Below are 22,469 nucleotides of genomic sequence, written 5' to 3' on the forward strand. Positions count from 1 at the left end.
ATGGATTCTGGATAGCTGACAAATAGATGGAAACCTTCCGATTGTTGCAGCCACATATTGCATATACTGAACAGGTGAAAACATCAAGATGGGATCAAACTCGAAGAAATTGAAGAACAAAAGGAAAGGAATTATTCTTCCACAATCCATCACGGTAAATGAAACAGTATGTACAACGAACTGGCACAAGGCGGCGGCGGCAGCAGGAGGAGGAGATCGAGCTCAAGCACTGAAACAACACCACCGTCAGTTTGCATCAGTCGGAGAGCTACTTCCAGTCGAGGATGATGAGGATGATGGCTGGGACGAGGAGTTGCCGGTGCGGTGAGACCCCAACAAGGAGAACAACCCAGTTAAAGGCCAAGGAACTGGTAACCGGAATCCTCTCTCACTCCCTCCATCACTACTACTACCACTCTGACCATGAGCTTCCACCCTGGTGGCACCTGCACTGACACCGGCACCTGCACTGGCACTGACATTTGAGACCTTGGATTCATCTGTTGCCAGCTGAAACCTGCAAACGGGGCACGAACTGTGGAGCTCGAGCCATGGCAATATGCACCCACCATGGAATTTATGTTTGCAGGGCATCTCCCTGGCCTCTGCGCCGGCTTCGAGCTCCTCCAAGCAGATCGAACAGCTCATGCTCTCCTCAATCTTCACAGTGGGCATTGCCTCCACTGCTGCTTTCCCAGCCGGTGGTGTTCCGTAGCAATTCGGATCGTTCTCCGCCAAGTGCTGCAACAAAAGATCCAATCCTGGTCCCAGAAAGTAATCTCCTAACGGGACACCGGCGCGGCCGTCGCTCGAGCTTTGTCCTCGGGACTGGTTTGCACCTAAAGATCCTTCCATGGCGCTGTTGAGGAGGTTGATGAGCACCATGTGCGCCCTGTCCCTCTCGCTCTCATCACCACCATCGGACTCCGTTCTGCTGCCCTCCCCGAGGGCTTGGAGCAACTGAAGGATGGCTGTGGTCCGCCGCCGCCGTCGCAGAATCGTTTCCAGATCGCGGTCCTGCTCCGCGTTCTCCTCCTCCTCCTCCTCTTCCTCCTCCTCTTCCCGGCGGAGCCTTCGGCGTCGCAAGGAGCCACTGAGCATCCCGAGCAAGATCGGAGCCCAGAGGGAGAGGTCTCTGCTGAATTCCAGATCGGCAGTTGCGTCTACTTCCTCTCCTTCCCCATTCATCTCTTCCACGAATCCACTGTCACAGACTGGGCATTTGATCTCCTCTTCCATGACCGGATTCACCATTCTGGAGCACAAGTGGCACCAATATCTAGCAACCCGAGATGCCTCCATCGCTCCTTCCTTCTATCTTTCACCCTTCTTCTCGAGTTTCTGTAGTCACGTTAAAGAAATCAATGAACATCAGGAGACACACACATCAAGAGAAGCAATGTTTGGGAACACCTCAATTCTATAGGACCTCAAGCAACAAACGCAGCCATATTCTTGCCATCTATGACACGAAACTCGAACAAAAATGACATCTTTTCTCCAAAGAAAAGATCGATGATAAAGAAAAGGAGCGGCTTTTTCCCATGAAGAAAAGGATATATCATTTGGGACGGCAACGATCTACAATCTCTCCCACAACAAGAAGACGAACATATCAAACAGAAATCTGAGGGAAAGAACAAATTAGGTCCCTTTTCTGAACATGAAAATCGAATCCAGGGTTTTCCACTACGGCGATCTCAATTCGAATCGCATTATCTAAACAATCAAGAACGGAACAGGGACGAAACGAGATTTACCGGCCAAAATCGGGCTCCCTCTTTGTGCCCCCAACGATTCCAAGAACAAAATCCCCACGACGGAAAAATACCAGCCAAAATCAACTTTTTCTCAGAAATCTTGGAGAAGAATTGGATCCCGAAGGTGAATCGGAGCTCTATACAGGTAAAGATTGCATTTTAATACGGCAGAAGGGTTGGCAGCAGAAGAATCCAGAAGGGCACACAACGATTCAGCGGAAGAAGAAATAGACACGCAACTGCATGTATTTGACCGTGTAATCTTTTCGCCAGACGCATACAAATCGGATTCCTAATGGGAAAGCAATTAATTACCTGAGCGAGATTGGATGGGTATTGGTGTTTGGGGGGGAGAGGGGTTGGGGGAGGGAGGAGAGGATGGAGATCAGCGAAGGAACAAAGGCGACGACCCTCCTCCCTTTGTTTCCGTCTAACAATAAGGAAGAAAGGCTGTTCCTTTATTTCTTTTATCGCCTGTGCTGGTGGCCTTCAAATTTGAAGTGTGAATGCTGTTTCTCCCTAATTTTGCATTCTTCTGTTTTGCTTTTTAAAGCAGTGATTGGTTGGGTGCTCTCTCTCTCTCTCTCTCTCTCTCTCTTTGGAATAGCCAAGTTTATTTAATAGGACTTCGAGTTCAAAGTTCAAACTTCTGAAATGGTCACAGTGAATCATGTGTCAGAAAGATTCACATAGTCTGTGATTTGTATCTCTATCAAAGCATAGAAGCACACAAAAACATGAGGTTTTAATGCTCTGGAAGCAGGTTAGCAAAAGATTTCGAGTCCAATGAAAGCATGGAAAGAATGGGAGAGCAAAAGGATTGAAATCTGACACCAAATCAGATCAGGTAAAAGTAGGATTGTGATACGCCAAGAGGAACTACGAACCATCACTCATCCAGCGACAGGTCTGATGCTCCACCAAAGAAGTGGTTGCGGAGAAACAAACACGAAAGACCAAGTTGAATCTGAAGAGGAGATGAGAAGCTTGCCTGAGTGCTCGAGGTATGGAGCCCTGCACCACATGGTTTTGGTGGTGTGTGAGTTGGGATGGCCCATTTCCCTGAAAGTTATCGAAAAATCAAGCAATTAAATGGCATTATATGATACATATAGTTCAGAGATTTTGATAGAAATGCCAACAACACATTGAACCAAATTTTGCTCCTCTATTTATTGATGATGAATATACGATACAAGAATTTGTTGCACAAGAGCAAGTACCAGCAAGAATCTAATTTTTGTGATCTCATGGGGCCACACAAATCCAGCCAACCGAGTCACAGGTTACCTATCCATTCATTGCATCAAACTCTGGGCCCACCAACGGTGAAGAACATACCATCCAGGCTTCACATTTCCTCAAGATGCAGATATGTAGCTTCGCTGCTTTAAGGGGAATAAAACATCTGTATTAACAAGCAAATCTGACCCACAACAGCTCAACCATAAAGCTTAAACCAGATGCAACTTTCCACGAAGGTACAAGAAAGAAAAGAAACAGGTAAGATGCCATGTTGAGCTTCAGGAGAAAAAGTGAAACATTCAATAATGATGTATACAGTATACAGGTGTACAAGTGACTGCAATTTATGCTAGGAAAAAATTTCAAAGGGGACATGCGACTAGCACCCCCGAGGATAAATACTTGCTCAAGAAACTGGGTTGTAGATAGAACACTATGTTCTCAATGCTTTGATCCAATCAATTTCAAGTCTGAAATCTCCAGGTCCGGATTTAGCACCCGGAATGCCACCTTCCGCATTGACAGAAAGAGACATGGCCAGGATGCGTGATGGATTCATCTCCACCTTTGTGCTGATCACATTGCCTTTCCATGTTGGTAAATATCGATCTAGAGGGATCTGACAAAGAAGTGCAAGACAAAATGGCGTAATTTTGCAAGCTCGCATATACTGCAATCAAGCTGTAATGTTTGATCAATATTACCATAACTAACAACAATGGCAGAAGAAAACTTGCCTTTGCAATATGCCATTGATCCTTGGGAACAAAAACAAAAGCTTGCCATGAGTTGTCTTCCTGCTGTCCCGGTGAATTTATCCAGTTCTCGGTGTATATCTGCATAAGCAACAATTGCCACACAAGTTCAGTATGTATTCAATTGAAATTGAAGAACCCTATGATGAAAGTCAAATAAGAGAATTATGGTCATATTCTTGCAACTCCAGTGTAGAAGCTTACGGTAGATATGTAGCACCTTCCATCCCCCCTAAGTCGCATGGCTATTGTATCGTATGAATCCAAGTCAATAAAGCCATTAAACTGTATCCAAAGTATATGCGATGGCACTAGCATTAGCAACCATGCCAAAATTCTTTAAATTATAAGAAAGCATCGTAACAGGTTTGATTAAAACATCAATCAAGTAAAACTAATTCCCTTGATATGTAAATGAAAACATATGAGACTGAGCTGACATGACAGGAGGTGCGCACAAAGTTAAATAGTGCAATGAAAAAGAAAGGGCGGTTAATCATCAGTGTCAAACCCATTGTTCATGTCAAAGGAGATCATAGATCAGTTCCAAACATGATTTGGACCAAGGTAAATGATGAGAGTTCTCCATTAGGATGGACACCAGGAATGACACCAAATTTTCACTAGCATCCAATAATGACAGCAATAGTTGCATTTTGAAAATATTAATATAGGTTACCTTCTTTGATCGCATCCCACAGAAACCACTGCGATTCATTCTCCATGTGGAACCTTCAGCTACATCTAAGGAAAGATTGCCGGAGAATAAACCTTTCACAGAAGCAACATAGGTGTTGTAGCAGCATAAAGTGTCAGCAGTCTCACTTGAAAGACAAAAAGGCATGCAGATGATCTTTTGCCAAAATCTTTTTTTTTTTCAATGAAAAATTAAACCACAATGTTTCAGAAACAATTTAAAATAACAATACACATAACAACATAATATCAAGACTGATTTTCTTGTGCAGAGCTTCAGAAATTTAACCAAGATGATTCATGACCACTACATTGAAAGATAGAGCAAGTGAGAAAAATACATTAGCATACCACTTAGTTCATGACCACTATCGGCACCAGTGATTTCCAATGAGGCTGATGACAAACCTGCAAGATTGCATCTGTAAATCTCACTAGAAAGTCCAATTGACAAAAGAAATTAAAAAACCTAACTTCCAAAATGAAATTAAAGCATACATGATTCCTTCATTTTTGCCACATGTTGATAGATGAATGAAAAATATGTTGGCTCTCATTGATCCATATACATCCACTATGCAGAAAACAGTTATATATGCACCAAGCTTGAGCATCATGTCAAAGATCACCAGTCCATTGTTAATCCTTGTGACCATTAAAATTATGCAGTTAAGTAATTATCTTTGACTTAAATAACATATGATCACTCTCACAGACAACTTATGCCTACTATAGTTTTTAGTTCAGAAGGAAAAAAATTATTGCATGTCAGCAACCATTTAAAGCAAATTATTAGTAATCATTATTGAATTAAAACCAAAAACACATCATGGTAAAATTCATTAATAATTTAAGTCCTTATTTTTTGTGGCATTTTAAATGATACAATGGTCTGTTGCACAAAATCATTGATCCACATATTGTAATTGACAACATCAGAGGAGCATGCTTCAGGAGAAAAATAGTTATGTACAAGTTCTGGATTCACATAAGTTGGCTATCCATATACTATATAAGTGACAATACTGCTTTGTCACATGTTACCATAACTAACCAAGATTCTACTAATGAATGGTATATATTGACAGGCTAAACTTTACATTTTTACAAGATAACAACAATTAGCAATGAACTCATCAAAACAATAATAACACAAGGAAGTTCAGTAAGTTAGAACAAATTCAAGAAGTAATACAACCTCCATATTCTGAATCAGAGTACAGGTGCCATCTATTCAACTCCTCCTTTGAATTGAAGTTGAACACAAATCTTTCACTTGGTAGCATCAGATCTTCTACATTCCACGCCAAGGCTGCGAATTATCATAAGAAAGACAAACAAACTTAAAGCAAATTTCCTTACACTGAATTCCTTTTTCCAATATGCCCCGTTAAAGAGTTTGGAAGAAGGTAAAGTTTCTTTTCATCATTTCTCTTAAATTTCCATGAAAAAGATTTTTAAAAAGGATCCAAGTAATCTGTAGGATTTCTAAAAGTTCCTCTAATTTCTCTAGCTACTGGACTTTAAATTCCAACTAATAGCAAAATTTCAACCATTCTGGAAAGTATAATTTGAAAGTCATTTATGGTCAACCAAATGTCACCTAGAAACAAAATAAACGCTCATCGTTTATTTTCTACAGAAATGCATATCTTTTTTTTTTCTACTGGCTCATCGTTTATTAGTTCGACTGTTAAGTTCCAAACATTTGTACATGTTCTTCTAGCTGCTAACGGGCATGCACCTTAAAATACATTTTTAGACTCATCTCATTGTTTACCGGTGCTACTTTTAAGTTCCAAACATTTTTAAACATTCTTCTAACTTCTACTAGACATGCACCTAAATATCCACTACTAGACTCATCCACTAATCATATACCTTAAGAAAATTTGAAAGGAAGGACAATCAAAACTGCATCTCCATGTGCTCAATTTGCTTTTACATGAATCTATAGTAACTTGATATTAATCTTTCAATGCAGTGATAGATGAAATAATAACATATAAAAAGTAATCAAACAAGCAACGATATAACACTCAATTGCTACAAAATTTCTGTCAGCCATTCTCTTATAATTTGTTTGGGATGAGGACCAGCTTGGCCTATGGGATTTATCCTTGAGAAGGCATCTAATTAAGGAAAAGGTGGATGAATAGACCACAAGTTTCCGCGACTGTATCAGTCGTGGAATGATCTGAAACCCCTAATGCAAACCACGAGATTGAATATTTTGAACTTCTCGATGGATCAAGAACCTATATTTTTGGCATAAATGAAATGTGGAAATCAGGGTTCTCCAGAAGGGGTAAAAGATAGGGTTTAAGTTATAGTCACAAAATTATGTGAAAGGATTCCAAGAGATGAACCTTCTGCCAAGATTAACACAATCCTCTTCGATCAGAGATGCATCCGACGTTTCGACACGGAAAAATCTGACAAAGAACGCTTCGTCTACGTCAATTCAGAATCTTGGTCCTCCAAAAACCCTACTCCCAGTTCGACACCACGTAGAGCAAGTGACGAAAATTCGAAAGATCCGAAGAGCAAAACAGAACCAAGAACCAACCAAGATTTGAAGAAGCCAAACAGGAATCGATCTAAAGCAGACGACATCAATGATCAGTACCATGAGATACCTCGCTTCGTAGCGGCGACCGACGCTTGCAGGAGAGCTCGAAACCTGGACATGGATCCGATGCCGAGACAGAAGTCGGATCAGCGACCGTGAGGCGGCGGAGGAAGACGGGGGCGGCGAAGACGGTTTCTTGAAGGTTATCGATCAAACGGCTACGATGATTCCACCGCTTCGAGTGTGGCGCTTCTGACCGTCCGATACTTACGGCTGTCACGAAGGGTTCTGTTATTGGCAGGACCGTATCACCCCCAAAAGTTGTCAGGGGTGACGTCACCTCTTCGTGGTGTTCAACTTCCATCGGATTAAACCTGCGCGAATAATTACAAATTAAGATATTTGAGGGGCTTTTTCATAAATAAGAAGTTTCAAAGGAATTATTCTGTTACAGGAAAACATTGGAGGGACTATTTTGCAACAATTTAACGCCACGTGTCTCTCCCGTGTACTATATATTTAGCTCCTCCATCACCGAGGACAGCCTCCATAGCGACTCTCTCATGCCAGCTTCCTCCTTCTCCCCGTCCCATAAAGCTGGATCTGCTTCGCCTGCGGCCGCGGACGATGCTGCTCCCCCGCCTGCAGTGGAATCATACGTCTTCTCACTTACCCAATACCCCCAAATCCTTTGCTTCCTCCACCCTTGCTCCCCCGACCCTTCCCTCCTCCATCTCCGAAGCCCTCTCCTTTCTCAGATCCCCTCGCCATCTCCCCCAAATTCACTCTTTTTGCATCACCTCTGGCCTTGCTCGGTCCCCATTCTTCGCCGGAAAGCTCATCGCCGCGTACTCCGACCTCCGGAACCCGGCCGCATCCCTCTCCGTCTTCCTCTCGACCCCCCGCTCCAAGCACAACGTCTTCTTGTGGAACTCGATTATCAGGGCGCGCGCCCGCAATGGCATGTTCGCCGAGGCTCTGGATTGCTACGAAGATATGCGGAAGACGAAGCTACGGCCTGACGCCTTCACTTTGCCTTCGGTCATCTCGGCTTGCGCTGGTTTGGGCGATCTCAGAATCTCTCGCGAAGTTCATCAGCACGTTGTCGAGTTGGGTCTCATGTCGGATTTATACATCGGCAATGCTTTAATCGGAATGTACTCGAGAGTGGGTTCGTTGGTTGACGCTCGTGACGTGTTCGATGGAATGGCTCGTAGGGATATTGTTTCATGGAATAGCTTGATCTCGGGGTACAGTGCGAATGGAGAATGGGAGAAAGCTGTTGAGGTCTATGGAGCAATCCGAATGGACGGCTTTGTTCCTGACTGTTTTACAGTGGAGAGTGTTTTACCAGCTTTCGGAGGTCTAGGTGCCATTCAAGAGGGGCAAATGGTCCATGGGCTTGTATACAAGGTTGGAATTGAGGAGGACAGACTAGTTGGCAATGGCCTTATTGCCATGTATTGTAGATTTGAGAATTTGGTTGATGCTAGGAGGGTTTTTGATATGTTAGTCGGGAGGGATGTGGTCTCGTGGAATACTATCATCGATGGGTACTACCAAGTCGGTGATTTTAAAGATGCACTTCAGATGTTTCGGAAGATGATGACTGGATCTAAACCGGATCTTGTGACTCTCACTGTTATTCTTCATGCTTGCTGTGAAATGGGGGACTTACAATTGGGCTGTTCAGTTCATGGGTACATCATGCGGAATGGTTATGAATGTGATATCACAGCATTGAACATTCTTTTGGCTATGTATGGGAAATGTGGAAGTTTGATCATGGTGCGTAATTTATTTGATCAAATGGATGTCAGGGACTCTTTTACATGGAACTCCTTAATAAATAGTTATGTTAGGAGGGGGCTCTTTAGTAAAGGTATAGAGCTTTTTAAGTCAATGAAACAGTTTGATGTGCAACCTGACTTTGTTACTATTGTAAGACTCCTATCTATGTGCACTGAGTTACAGCAGCCAGTCCATGGTAGAGGTCTACACTGTAATGCAATTAAAAGAGGGTTGGACTCAAATTTGTTTGTTGGAAATGCTCTTCTTGACATGTACTCGAAGTGTGGTAGTCTAGAAGATGCACTGGAAGAATTTCAGAGGATGGAGGTACATGACAGAGTAAGTTGGAATACCATTATATCTGGTTGTGTCCATAGTGGAAATTGCAGTTTAGGATTTGAACTTATAAGTGAAATGAAGGTCCAGGGGCAAAGGCTTGACAAGGCAACAATTTTGGGCATCTTGCCTGCTTGCTCGTACGTGGCAGCAAAACGACTAGGCAAAGAGATCCATGGCTGCATACTCAAACTTAATTTGGAATGTGATGCGGCGATTTGCAATGCTCTGATTGAGATGTACTCCAAGTGTGGCAGATTAGACCATGCTGTTTGTGTCTTTGAACATATGAACATCAAAGACATTGTTACTTGGACTTCTCTAATATTTGCCTATGGTATGTATGGTCAAGGTGATAAGGCCTTGAGAGTTTTCATGAGGATGGAGAAAATGGGTGTTATGCCAGATCATGTAGCTTTTCTAGCTATTATATATGCATGTAGCCATTCTGGTTTAGTCGATGAAGGCAAGATGTATTTCAAGAGGATGGAGCAGGAATACAAGATCATCCCCAGTTTGGAACATTATGCTTGTATGGTTGACCTTCTAGGCCGATCTGGAAAGTTAGAAGAAGCAGAAATTTTCATTGAAGCAATGCCAGTGCAACCGGACATTAGCATATGGGGAGCTTTACTTAGTGCCTGTCGAATCTTCAATGAAACTCTGATCGCTGAGCGTGTCTGTGAACGAATTATGGCCTTCGACACAGAGAACACTGGCTGTCATGTTTTAGCATCAAATCTTTATGCAGCAATCGGGAAGTGGGACATGGTTGTTAAGATACGAAAATCCATGGAAGCAAAAACGATGAAGAAAGATCCAGGATTCAGCTGGATAGAAGTTAAAAACAAGGTTTATGTGTTTGGGACCGGGGAACAATTGGTTGAACAATCAGAAGAAGTGTATAAGTTTTTAGAAGTACTTACTGGATTAATGGCCAAGGAAGGATATGTTCCCGATAGAAAATTTGTTCTCCAGGATGTAGAGGAAGATGATAAGAAACATATGCTATGCACACATAGTGAGAGGCTTGCTATAGCTTTTGGGCTGTTGAATACAAAGCCAGGCACACCTTTGCTGATAATGAAGAACCTCCGTGCATGTGGCGATTGCCATACTGCAATTAAGTATATAACAAAAATCGTTGCAAGAGAGATTTTAATTAGAGATTCTAATCGTTTCCACCTGTTCAAGGATGGTTTTTGTAGTTGTGGTGATTTTTGGTGATCTCTTTACTTTTTTCAGGTTAAAAGTTCACGGAATGCTTCAAGTTCGATTCATGCTTGCACTGGTCTGCAACAGGATCACCAAAATCCATTCTGCCATGAGAAAAAATCTGAGAGAGCAGAAGGAATCAGGACAAAGAACTCAGGTACTGGTGGTTATCACTTTGTGTCATAATTTCAATGCAAGGACTTGCTGTCTTGATCAGTAGGAAGACGGTACCAGTCACAGTTGGAGATAAAATGTACGGGAGAATGACATGCAAATTAATCAGTTGAAATAGGCTGCACAATTACATCAGACCAAATGTTCAGCAATTTCTTTTTGCACTGAGCTGTGCCAAGATAAAGCTTCAGGAGGCTGTACATTCAGGGCCTGCTTTGACAGCTTTCTACAAGCCATATTCTTTAGCTGCCAAGCCAAGCACACTAGCACAGTGGAGGTTGAATACAGATTTGTTCAAAGATGAGACTTTAGCAAAGACCTAGTTGTTGATGCTGAATGATCTCATTTCCAGACTGGTTTAGAAGAATGAGTGTTCCTCAAGTCGCTTCCTGGCAATAATAGTTGCACCGTGACTGAGGGCCAAGCTATCCGAGTTGCACCAAAATTTTGGACAGATCAGTAAGTCCAGGAAAGAAGAAAAGGACTTATTCTGCAATCGTGCTGCAGCACCAACGATTTAGAAATCCACACAGCTCAGGAAGAAGTAATGAGAGGGTTCTGCAACAGGATCAAGAAAAGCCATAGGCAAGTGAGGTATCCAAAGGACCAACATAGAAGCCTCCCTCATTTTTTGAACAGGGAGTCATTCGGCAGCCAAAGTATGAAGGACATACTAATATTGTCTAAAACATTATTAATCTGATCAGGCACATGATTTTTATGCAATTTTGTTCATTCAAACAGGTTCAGATTCAACCATGTCCCCCTCCTGTTGCAGCTTATTCTGCCCTCATGTGATTTGCCATTGTGACCATGGACCAGAATTGAGAATCCGATGAACTCATTCATCACTCTCAGAACTGAAGAGCATCTGCCTCTCGAGCCATATTCTTGGATGCTGATTAAGCTTAACACCATCTTGTGCACAACCATGAAACTGCATTGAGTGTATCAGAAGAGCTTCCTTGTCACCTTCACCAAGAAAAAGGTATATCGACAACTCCCTGAATAAGATTTGCTAACGTTTTATTATGTTCATGAAACATTTAATTTTATCTGGCTACAGATCAGAATTTGAACAGCGCAAATGAATGTGAGCATATATGACAACCGAGTCTTCCAAATTCAAGCAGCCATGTGAAGAGTCATCAAATGGAGGAGTGGGAAGAGATGGAGAGCACCCACCAGGAAATAGCAACATCAATAGATTTGAATATTTTATGAGTGCTCATAGGAAATAAGGAAAAGAGGATTTGAGAGGTAAAAATATTCTTTAAAAACTCCTAATTCTCACACGTGCAGATCTACTAATTTTGATAACAATCGGAGGAATTAAAGTAGAGAGTTACTATGTGAGAACGATTTCATATTGAGCATTACTAAGATGTGATGGGTTAATCGAATCGTGATCGAGACCATCGTGTCAATCACGTGAATCACTCATCTAATGTGTTGGATTGATGAGGTATTCGATTAAATGTTGAGCTAACGCCGACATAACATATTCCAAGTCTACTCATGTCATGTCATGTCATGTCATGATCGACACCCCTCAACAACTTTTTACTCGTCGGAGACATCTAACTCATACATCTATTATTTTACTTATCCCAAATCTCATCGACGAGCATCCTCAAGGATTAAGAGCTCGTCTCCATACCGAAAAAGCTCAAGAAACAGTCGCCACCACGAAAACGTAAGCTACTTACCATCACGTACCACGGTGAGGCACTGACGTGACACTGCGTGATGTCTTCTATAGTGCAGATGGTGCTTCGAGAAGCTTACACGTTGCATGATACAGACGCACCTTGTCCCCCTCTCTCTCTCTCTCTCTCAATAGACTTCTCTGTTCGTGCCAGTGGCTTACGGTGCCATCTTCTCGTTTTGGACTCCCTCCCTATCCGGTATAAATACCCCATCAGCCTCGCGCTTCTTTCTCTACGACAAGGGAGAGCCAAAGCCAGCATGCTTTCTCTCTCTTATCCCATGTGCAGGCCCTCCTTGGTCCCGACGCCGAGTGCCCGGCCCCGTGTGTTGGCGGCGGCCATGCAGACGGCCACCATGTACGAGCTGTTGTCGGTGGCGGAGACGGCGGGGCAGGAGGAGATCAAGGCGGCGTACCGGAGGGAGGCGCGGCGGTGGCACCCGGACGCGTGCCGCGTCGCGGGGAACGAGCGCCGATACGCGGAGAGCTTCATTCGGGCGCGCGAGGCCTACGAGGTGCTCTCCGATCCCGTCCGCCGCCGCCACTACGACCTCGCTCTCTCCGCCGACCGCGGGGCAGCCGCCATCGGGGCCAACGCGGCGTCTCGCGCGGGCGGCTGCAGGGCGGGGGCCAGGGCCAGGGCGAGGATCGAGGACTAGGACTGGGTCTGGGAGGGCCAGCTGCAGGGACTGCAGCGGCGGTCTGCGGCGGCGGCGGCCGGCGGAGAGGGGACGTGGGCCGGTCGGATGCGGAGGGCCCGCCAAACCGAGCCGTCCATTTGATGGGTGGACTTTGGCGGCGTTCGTCATTTGAATCTTCAGCGATTGCTGTCAGTGGCGATCATAAATAATAATGCTTAATATTATTAAAAATTATAAAAATAAAAAAAAATAAAAGAAAAATGATGTCGTCTATATTAAGTGGATGAATTTTTTTCAAGAAGAGTGCGCCAAACAAAGATAATCAAATGCGGTAGCGGCAAAATGAGGCATGATGATAAATTTGAAGGCGTATTCACGGCTTGTCGGACAATCAATCACCACGACCATTTCGTGGACGGCACACGCTAAGCGTACGTTGGAGCTCCAGCCCAAGCCCAAGCCCAAGCCCACGACGACTTGACTCCAGGCGGTGGTTCGGATGTGTCCGACCGGTCATCCATCAACATCGAGTTCCCATCTGATTTCTCACATCTAGAACTGGCTTCCTGCGTCAGCCTGTCTAAATCAATTAATTAAATGACGAGGTGAGAAGGACCCATGCTGGATAACTCTGGATGCCGTGCAAGAGCCGTCGAACGATTTGATGATTGACGGTGAGTGCCACGTCCAGGCAGTAGCCTAACAGTGCCTCTGATCCCGACAAAGTAAAACGTGATGCACAATCTTTAACAAGAGATTGATCTCATGGACAAGTGCGCCACACAAAATTCAAAGATATTAACTGTCACAATGTTTAACCAAGCACACCCCGTTTTGTACGACAATGAAGAGAGATCGATATTACAGCTGAGTCCATCAAAGAAATAAAAGATAATAAAGAGTCGATGATAAACTCTTTCTGGCACAACAAGACCTAAGCATATCGATGTGGTAAAAATGGACTAGTTGCAGCAAACTAGATTGAAGCATCTACGACACTCAAGTTCCTCTGTTCCGGGTTAACCACAGCTCCGATATATCTGAGGCCCAAAACAGAAACAAGCCAACAAGATGCCATCACTTGAATGAAATAGTACCAGCCGACCTTGACAACCATATTGGTTGAACAGATAAGAACATGTACACGAGCCACTGTCACCTTAAGTCCAACAAGATTTACCTGTCTCGGCCTAAGAAATCATAAAGCCAGAGCTGAACAATGAAACATACTGCATTCAGTCGTTGCATTCGTTCTCTGACCTCCAGATTTGGTTGTGGCACAAAGGTTCACAGGAAAGAACATCAGCATATGTGCCTTAAAGATGGCCACGATGCAATGGCATTAAACAGTCTCAAATCCCACAAACTGACTGCAATTCTCTAAGCAAAAGGGTTCCCGCCAATAGATGCAACAGGGCCTTGTGAAGTTACATCCCTGGTAAAACCAACAACATTGAGAACACATAAAGAGTGCACAAATGCATGACAAAGGAATTCACCACAACCTACCGCAACTGAGAGCTTGGCACTTGTCCTGCATTGTACGCTAGGCTTCCTGAAATGGAAGAAACAAGCGCTTTTAACAAAATGATATAGACTCCTCCATGAATTCACTGAATGCCTACCTTGAGAGACCGGTGGTACAAATGCTGCAACTGAATTCGGTGAAAACCATGTTTGAGGCAATCCACCAAGTAGATTTGCAGGCAAAAGTGGATTTGGCAGGGCAGACTGCAATGAGCTCATGTCCGGAAACTACAAAGGAACACACTTTTAAGCAAGGAATTACATGGTCGGTAATTAGACAAAATTAGTTTTTCCTTTCTACTATATGCACTAAAACTAGTATCCAGCCTATCAGTAACATTGAAGTTTCATATTCAGAAGCATGGCTCTAGATTGGGATTAATTGTTCAGATTCTTAATTGAAATGACCTAAAGATCATTTTTTGGTGAATGAGTTGCACATGAAGTTTGGATTCAGCCTATCAGTAAGATTGAAGTTTCATATTCAGAGGCATGGCTCTAGATCAGGATTAATTGTTCAGATTCTTAATTGAAATCGCCTAAAGATCATTTTTTGGTGAATGAGTTGCATTCCATGTGGTTTTAAATAGTGAAGACCATGTTTTTAAATTTCGATAAGGAGCCCCAAAGACAATTTTTTTTTTTTATTCGAATGAAGACCCAGTCGTACCAACAAGCTACTGGCCCATCAACATTAGTTGACCAATATTCAAATAATATAGTACAGTATGAAAGATTTTAGTGCATAAGCTAAAACAACTGAAGTAAACTATTGATCGAAAGACAACTACCATCTTTCTGTTACAACATCAAAAGCTTGTTACATATTACAATACTAATATAAAGATGCTGTAATCCACATATAATATTTGATAATAGCTATTAATTACCAATGAAAAAGAAGACTGCTGGCTTATATTTTTGCTGATTTCAACTACGATAGACTATGGAAAGTATTCAACTGGTTGCCAAACAGTTCTCTTTTCTTTCTTTTTTTTTGTCTTGCTGGAAGAATTTTCTTCCAACTAAACATCTCTGATTCAAACTTTCCCGACCAAAACGAGCTCTTAAAGGTTTTAACAAAACAACAAAAGGTCTATGATGTAGGCCAAGTTCATAACAAATAGAGAAAGTGCATTCTTTGTAATTTGAAAATATAGAAACGAAAAATATAATACTAGAAAAAGATAACAGAACAAACAAAAGAATAATTACCAAACATACTATGGCTCAAAGTGCAAATCAGAGGATGAATATATCACACCTCTGCACATCATATATATACCATTTGCAATTGGAAATTCAAATGTGATTTTATACCATTCGCAATTCCTTTTTATAGACTTCCCAAGTGCAAAAAATAAAATAAAATTACATCAAGTCAAATTAATCATGTATTCTTTGTTTTTTTTTTTCAAAAATAAATTTGAAGATTTGATTTGAAGAGTATCTTCCTTTTTAATCATATATATGATTGATAGATCTTTTACAAAGATGAAACTTCCTATTAAAAATGAGATCTTCAATTAAAATTAAATTTGATTTGTTCCATTTTTCCTCATTTGCTTCCTTTTCCTTCTCCTTGAACAATCTAGGAAATTAACCTAAAATATTAAAGATATTGTCATGTGATAACTTATGCTATTTGCAAAATAGCCATATAAACTAATAAAATTTATTCAAATGAGAAATAAATTATAATCATTCCACCAGACTAGCTCACAACAAGAATTATCACATAATTTTCATGATAATTTGTGATTGCTACATACCAAATCATTTGCATCTAGATCCGAATCAAATGGGAGATCAAATGGATTTGTAGATTTTCGTTCCAGAGTGTTCCCGTTACCCCCCTGTAACGAACAAATATATCACCTTGTTAGATACACACACACACACACATGTTCATGTGAAAAAGTAAAACAAAAGTGAACTCAAGGCTCAACAGTACAGCCATAATCTATTTCCTAGTGGAGCCAATTGCTGGAGAGATAGCAACCAAACAACCTGTCAAAAGACAACATGCTAAGGGCTCAAAAAAAGTGGGTGTAGAATGGGAGAAAAAGAGGGAAAAAAGGTAAAAAGAAACAGGATTCCGAAAAATGATGCAACCCATCCCCAAAAGCTTTATTTGCTCGTTGTGATTAATCTATTGGTCTCAAGTGCTTTGCGGTTCAAACAGAGCACAGTCTATAGTTTGGGGTTCTGAAGGATTGTGTAAGGTCAAGAGAAAATATAGGACAAAAAAGGGGCAATTGTATATTTAGATGGATTCATGATAATATACAGTAGATACAGTTAGAAATTTGCAAAAAACGACTTGAAAGCAACCACAAGTAAGAAAAGATTTGTCCACAATATTTTTGCTAGTTCATTTTGTCCTTACAAAGCCATTATTTAAAAAAAAAAAAATCAACAACTATCCATCATCCTTATCAAATTCCATCACTTTAAGAGGTAATAATCTTCGGCATATAAAATAGACAGCTCAAAACCTGATCACAAAATCCAGCAATTCATATTCATTAATGTCATACTCTATCTCTCTCATCATCTAAACCACCAGAGTAGCCATCAGACGACCTTTAATTAAGCACTATAATAAAGAAAATTCATTAAATTTGGCTCCTGGCAAGGGATGCAGTTGCAGTGCATCTGACCAAGGCTAGAGCAGCCAACAGTGAAAGAGATAAGGTCGCTTAGGTGGCAAACACTACCTTCAATGTAGTTGGGGGAGCTATACTCATATGCAGAAGGTGTGAAAAAGGAAAAGATACAGGGAACAAGGGCTGAATCACAAGAATGGAGGAGTGACCAACAATTCAAGAAGCAGGTAGGGAAGCAGATTGAGATAAAAAAACTGGTAGCAAGGTAAGGAAGTTCTTTGTCAATAAGAAGACTTAGAAGGCCTAGTCTAGTCTCTCTAAATCTTTTGTGGACAATAAATCATTTAGGTGACTGATGTATGAAGTGTCTATGTCAATACAAGGATTGCTCACTCAAGGTTCTCTTCCTGACAACATGAATGGTGATGAACTGGAATATGGATTTATACTTTATGTGTCAACTCTGCTAAGTCCATTTTGACTGCAAAAAAAACTACTTTAAAGAGCATTCAAGATAATTATAAAGGGCACAAACTTGAAAAGATATAACCTTCAGATGTAGAACTGAGGAAAATGAAGATCCAGATAGGTCATCAAATGGTGCACTGAGAGCAGAAAATTCATCTGTACTCAAATTTTGCGAACCATCCTCAACAGGTACCTTCGAATGTTTCAAAATAATAAGCATATAATGCTGATGAGCACAAGAAAATTGTATGCAACATCCTAATTGAAAAAGCACCTCTTGATCTTGTAAATTTGCATATAGGACACGTGATGCAGGATAGTTATGCACCAGAACTTGTGCTTCACTGATCTGTGATAGTTTCTCATATGATGCTGGTTGAGAATTTCCATCAGAAAAACCAAAAGTATCCCAAGCCTGCAAACAAAATACACAGATCTAACTAAGAATCATAGATGAGGCATTGCAAGTGGAACCTCTAAAACATCATTGACCTGCCAAGTAATCATATAGGAATATAGTTTCATATCACTAATATGGTCCTCACCTGAGAACTGTCCTTTGGATCTGACAAAGATGCAATTTCATTATGCTGGTCAGCAAAAGATAAGAAAAGGTCATCAGTAGCATTTTGTAGAACTGGTTGCTTGTTTGCCTGAGAAACCATAGAAGCAGGGTCCTTGCTTAGTTCAGAGGCATTGTTTGCCTGATAAGGTAAGTCAAATGTGGCCCACCCTACACTATCAGATAATGGTATGGTCAATTTTTCTTCTGAAGGTATGGTAGATGAAGATTGATGGTTAACAGCAAACACATCTGTAAACGAAGATGAATAAGGTATTGGTTGTTGCATAATTGGTAGACTAAAAGAATCCTGACTCCTTGCAAGTGTGGAGGAAGAGGTTTGCAACAAAAAGGGAGCAGCAGATATCTCTGGATGCTTGGCTGGAGATGAATTCTCTGGCTCAAGAACAAGATCAATTATGTTACTTGAGCTAGATGGTGTCAAAGATGCAGAATTGCTGTCGAAGGATCCAAAGCTACTTGATGATGCAGTCCTCTGCACAAAGAAGAAGAAATTAGTTATATATTCATCAATCAAATTTAGTTGCTTCACCAAAGAAATTAGTTAAAATATTCATCGCTCAGTTCTAGTTGCTTCACCAAAGAAATAAGTCAAGACTGATTGGCAAATAACTCATATATAAATCACCTGTGGACGTGGGAGCCCATTTAAATTCTTTTTGAAATTTGCATCAGGATATGTTGTCAACACCGGGGGCTGTGTATCTTCAATTAAGATATCTCTTACTTGCCGTAAAGGAGGACTGCTATAACCAGTGTCCTGAAAATTTGGTGACTGGCTATCAAATTTAGATGAATCTCCTCCACTAGCAACTGAGTAATCTGAATTCCTTGAATTAGGAGTCTCGTTAGCTGATCTGTCCTCATATGACTGCTTTCCTTGGTGACCTGGACTGTACAAGAAGCTAGAAATCTTGCCTTCATAAAGGCCACGATCTGAACCAGGTTTTCTTGATAGAAATCCAGGCTTTTTACCAGTATATCTTTCTTCATATTGATCTTCATAAGGTGGGCTCTGTGAAAAGGAATGATAAGAACTGGCTCTCCTGTGATCTTCATGGTTCTTGTGGCTCTATCCAGATTCCAGAGTGCAAAGACAAAAAGTGAATACAATACCAATGGAACTAAAGAACTGCTAAAAGAAAAATATTATAAGAATCATATTTAGATTTCAAAAGCAAATATCATGTTTGGAGATTACCTGCATGTCTCTAGGTGGCTTGTCAGAGGATTTCCCACTAGCATATTTCTTATCCACATAAACAGCTTTGATAAATTCCCTCAGCTTGTCAAGGTTGCTGTAATTTGTATCCACATGGCCACAAAATATCAAGGGCATGAAACACGAGAATGTAGCAATAAAGGTTTAGTCATTTACCTGCTATCAGGCAACCTCATTCTTTCCATGTCCCAATCCCTCAAAAAGGTCTCTCTGGCACGCTGCATAGAAATTTTTGTATGATAAAAAATTTGTGTAGTCTGATTGTGATAAATTGGTGAATTTCTTGTAATACCTGATTGCCTCCTCTTTGTAAAGCCTCAACTTCTTGAGAAGTAAATTTAGCCATAGATATCGATTTCACACGGTGAGTAAACTCACGACTGTATGACAAACAAAAATCATCCATCAAAAGCCAGAAAGGAAAATGACAGAACACACAGGGTCTCAACAATATTAAGTTCACAACATATCAATCATACAAGAAGCTCCAACTACAGTACAACCAATATCGTCACGCCAACAATAAAGGCACAGATAAGCCAATTTATATATCTCCAGTAATTAATGTCTAAGAATGTCCAACACAACTCTCATCAAGAATCTCACACGACGAATGTGAGATTATAAGAAATATTCACTGCTCAGGAGATCCATAGTTCTTCTAAATGTGCAAACATGATAAGATCCTTCAGTGCCAGTTACTCATGTACACTGGATAGCCCTGTGCATTAAGACGTCATGACTATGGGATCTAAGACGATGCTGATGTGGGACAAGTCCAATAATTCTTGACGATGCTGAAGTCAATTTTGAGTCTATATTTTGTAATCATGTTTAGTTCCAGTTTCAGATTACTAAAAGATATCAAGCATACGCATTGAGAATCATTTTCTTTTAGGATGCCACTTGGAATTGCTCAACAACCTGAAACCACTAGACAATGAACCTAAGATGTTCCTCAAAACTCAACAGAAGTTGATTTCTATACCAACTCAGATACCGAGTGGATATTTAGAATCTTTACAGAAGTTGATTCCATTGATATAATTTGGGTATTGTTCATGCTACAATACTGCAACAGTATGTGAACAGCAAATGTGATATTTAACTAAAAGGTTGTTGACATTTTCATATTCTCAGTTAAATCCACTTGTTAAATTTGAAAAATGGATAAATATAAGTGTTGACTGGAATAGTCTAGATACATGTGGAAAAGTTCTTGCATGTAAATATTTAGATAAAGAAAGTTAGTCTGGCAATCTTTATTCAGCATTTTTTTTCCTTGCTTTCCCTCAGATATTCTCTACTTTGATCCCCTAGTGCTACATCTAGGCACATAGCAAAAGTCCAAAGACCATCTTCACTTTTTCCATCATAACTTTCGCTACCTGTGTTTTGCTGTTTGACCTGGGGAACACCCAAACAAATAGTAAGCCCCACTAGTGTCCTACCACTTCCTAATACCCATTACTCGATATTACTGTGAAAAATCCGGTATCTGGTATCAGTGTGAATGACTCTGCTAAAACCAGTGATCCTACCTGCTAGTGCTAAAAATCCAGTCCAGTCCAATCATAAGTATACCCATGGAATAGTCAAAAATCTCTAAGAAGATGTAAAGACAAGTATGATCACTTTTAGGGCATCCGGATGAAAAATGCAAAATCATACCAAAATCCTCCTAAGAATCCACTAGAACATCATCTTTTTTTGTAAAAAGTTTCTTCTACCCAAAAGGTATTCCACAAAGTAGAAGGAAACTACTAAGAATTTATGGCTGTGAGGCAAAGCAATAATTTAGTCCACTGGTCAACTTACTTTTTCTAGTGATCGTACCAACTTTTTCTAAGTTTCAGCCGTCCAATAAGTAACGATTTGAGTGTACAAATATGACTTAAAAGTTAAATAAATCCAAATTCCAGTAGCAAAACACAAGCTCATTAAGTTGGTTACTAGAAAACAACAACATAATGCAAGAAACTGGTAGTATCACATGCTAAAGTAAATCAATCGATCACTCACTGTATTCCACTGCAAGTCACGCAGATGAAAGTCCAAAAATTGATGCAAACATACTGTGGACCCTGCGCCAGCAACGCGTACAAAAAAGAAATCAGACCGTAAACAAACTGATCCTAGAGATCTACCGAAACAAAGAAAGCCTCTGAGAGGATTCCAACCAGGCTGTTGCAGTTGATGCACTTCCTGTTGGGGGGAAGCTTCAGGAGACCCCTAATGACCTTCTCATTCCTTTCGTCCTCCTTCTTGCTACTCATCCTCTCCGAATTCCACAGCTAACCGGCGACTCCGCGGCCCACCACCTTCTCGCGTATCACGATCACTATCCACCCGATCGGACGTCAGACGCCTTCGGTTAGAAAACGACACCAAATTACACAACCTTGGGGCCAAATCTAGGGTTTTGTGAACTGCAAGACTTAGAAGGAAGAAGGGGGAGGGAGAGTGCCATCAAGATTGGCCGAGGGGGAAGGTCGAGCCGGGCGAGTGAGAGGTAGGGATGAGATATGGGCGATCGCCGAGAAGAAGAAGAAGAAGAAGAAGAGGTTGATGGGAAGGGGGTTATGTGATAGTAACAGGGAAAGGGAAAGGGAGAGGGTGGAAACCGGTGGGTTGGAATGATAGACACGAAAGGTTTTAAATAGTGACTAAGGGGTGTCTGTTAAATCGTGTCTCGGTGTTCGTCATGGGATGAAAGGAAGGGTTTTCCACTCGGGGACTGTAGTCTTAGAGTCGTGACTCTTGCGGTGAATGGGTGGTCCGGTGGCAAGCTCGGTTACGAACCGGTCATCCATGGGGTCAAACTTCGGTTCGTCTTATCGGGACCGGTCGGTCAACGTCAATCAGTCACACTGCCGATTTACTAAAAATATATTAAAAAACATTTATTTTAGAATTTTATTAAATAATTTACCTTGAATAATTTCTACTAACTAGTTTTTGGGTTTCTTTGAATTTTTTTTTTTTTTGAACGAGGGGCAAAAAATCGATTAATTCATGTTGATTGATAAGTTATATGATTCACTTGGTCCGAATTATTAATTTCACTCATTTGATCATTCATCAAAACAATATTTATGGGTCCAAAATTTTCAATCTAATCTTTATTTAATATATTTTTTATTATATCAATTTCATATTTGTGATAA

The 22,469-nt window shown here is 41.1% G+C and overlaps 4 protein-coding genes across 9 annotated transcripts; 1 reads left to right on the forward strand and 3 right to left on the reverse strand.

Annotated features, from left to right (window-relative positions):
- Positions 1-23: 23 nt before the first annotated feature.
- On the reverse strand, positions 24-2,286 carry LOC135581909 (E3 ubiquitin-protein ligase SIRP1-like). Of its 4 annotated transcripts, none has more exons than XM_065082009.1 (3): positions 2,076-2,285; positions 1,761-1,897; positions 24-1,341 (listed from the first exon to the last, which is right to left on the reverse strand). In XM_065082009.1, the coding sequence occupies exon 3, from the start codon at positions 1,300-1,302 to the stop codon at positions 247-249; it is 1,056 nt and encodes a 351-aa protein (XP_064938081.1). In that variant the 5' UTR covers positions 1,303-1,341; positions 1,761-1,897; positions 2,076-2,285; the 3' UTR covers positions 24-246. The 4 variants fall into 4 exon arrangements, with proteins under 4 accessions (XP_064938081.1, XP_064938083.1, XP_064938082.1 ...); XM_065082011.1 differs by lacking the exon at positions 2,076-2,285 and adding an exon at positions 1,414-1,627 and having other exon boundaries at positions 1,761-2,052; XM_065082010.1 differs by lacking the exon at positions 1,761-1,897 and having other exon boundaries at positions 2,076-2,286.
- A 965-nt stretch (positions 2,287-3,251) lies between these two features.
- LOC135581911 (probable complex I intermediate-associated protein 30) lies at positions 3,252-7,396 on the reverse strand. 2 transcript variants are annotated; one of them, XM_065082012.1, is made up of 7 exons: positions 7,086-7,396; positions 5,655-5,768; positions 4,808-4,864; positions 4,440-4,531; positions 3,965-4,045; positions 3,743-3,841; positions 3,252-3,624 (listed from the first exon to the last, which is right to left on the reverse strand). In XM_065082012.1, exons 1-7 carry the CDS (start codon positions 7,390-7,392, stop codon positions 3,439-3,441), a joined length of 936 nt encoding a protein of 311 aa, XP_064938084.1. In that variant the 5' UTR covers positions 7,393-7,396; the 3' UTR covers positions 3,252-3,438. The 2 variants fall into 2 exon arrangements, with proteins under 2 accessions (XP_064938084.1, XP_064938085.1); XM_065082013.1 differs by having other exon boundaries at positions 7,096-7,259.
- A 168-nt stretch (positions 7,397-7,564) lies between these two features.
- LOC135592518 (pentatricopeptide repeat-containing protein At3g03580-like) lies at positions 7,565-11,987 on the forward strand. Of its 2 annotated transcripts, XM_065082015.1 has the most exons (3): positions 7,565-11,203; positions 11,289-11,532; positions 11,611-11,987. In XM_065082015.1, exon 1 carries the CDS (start codon positions 7,656-7,658, stop codon positions 10,380-10,382), a length of 2,727 nt encoding a protein of 908 aa, XP_064938087.1. In that variant the 5' UTR covers positions 7,565-7,655; the 3' UTR covers positions 10,383-11,203; positions 11,289-11,532; positions 11,611-11,987. The 2 variants fall into 2 exon arrangements, with proteins under 2 accessions (XP_064938087.1, XP_064938086.1); XM_065082014.1 differs by having other exon boundaries at positions 7,565-11,532.
- A 1,669-nt stretch (positions 11,988-13,656) lies between these two features.
- LOC103996991 (probable ADP-ribosylation factor GTPase-activating protein AGD14) lies at positions 13,657-21,946 on the reverse strand. The gene is made up of 13 exons (XM_009418087.3): positions 21,483-21,946; positions 21,325-21,386; positions 19,595-19,682; positions 19,459-19,520; positions 19,282-19,378; positions 18,709-19,152; positions 18,043-18,555; positions 17,772-17,912; positions 17,580-17,690; positions 16,193-16,276; positions 14,519-14,648; positions 14,403-14,448; positions 13,657-14,328 (listed from the first exon to the last, which is right to left on the reverse strand). The coding sequence occupies exons 1-13, from the start codon at positions 21,576-21,578 to the stop codon at positions 14,274-14,276; spliced, it is 1,929 nt and encodes a 642-aa protein (XP_009416362.2). The 5' UTR covers positions 21,579-21,946; the 3' UTR covers positions 13,657-14,273.
- Between the last annotated feature and the right edge of the window lie 523 nt (positions 21,947-22,469).

This window comes from Musa acuminata, chromosome BXJ1-9, assembly GCF_036884655.1.
Source record: "Musa acuminata AAA Group cultivar baxijiao chromosome BXJ1-9, Cavendish_Baxijiao_AAA, whole genome shotgun sequence".
Lineage (NCBI taxonomy): Eukaryota > Viridiplantae > Streptophyta > Magnoliopsida > Zingiberales > Musaceae > Musa > Musa acuminata.

Excerpts from the sequence above, each read along its gene's own strand:
- LOC135581909 (XM_065082010.1), bottom strand. The coding sequence starts at position 1,302 with ATGGAGGCATCTCGGGTTGCTAGATATTGGTGCCACTTGTGCTCCAGA.
- LOC135581911 (XM_065082012.1), bottom strand. The coding sequence starts at position 7,392 with ATGGAAGTTGAACACCACGAAGAGGTGACGTCACCCCTGACAACTTTT. Across the intron at positions 4,865-5,654 it reads CTCTGATTCAGAATATGGAG|GTTTGTCATCAGCCTCATTG; the intron begins GTTGTATTACTT and ends GCAATCTTGCAG. Across the intron at positions 4,046-4,439 it reads GTGGGATGCGATCAAAGAAG|TTTAATGGCTTTATTGACTT; the intron begins GTAACCTATATT and ends CTTTGGATACAG.
- LOC135592518 (XM_065082014.1), top strand. The coding sequence starts at position 7,656 with ATGCTGCTCCCCCGCCTGCAGTGGAATCATACGTCTTCTCACTTACCC.
- LOC103996991 (XM_009418087.3), bottom strand. The coding sequence starts at position 21,578 with ATGAGTAGCAAGAAGGAGGACGAAAGGAATGAGAAGGTCATTAGGGGT. Across the intron at positions 19,153-19,281 it reads AGCCACCTAGAGACATGCAG|AGCCACAAGAACCATGAAGA; the intron begins GTAATCTCCAAA and ends GAATCTGGATAG. Across the intron at positions 17,913-18,042 it reads ATCCAAAGGACAGTTCTCAG|GCTTGGGATACTTTTGGTTT; the intron begins GTGAGGACCATA and ends TTTTGTTTGCAG.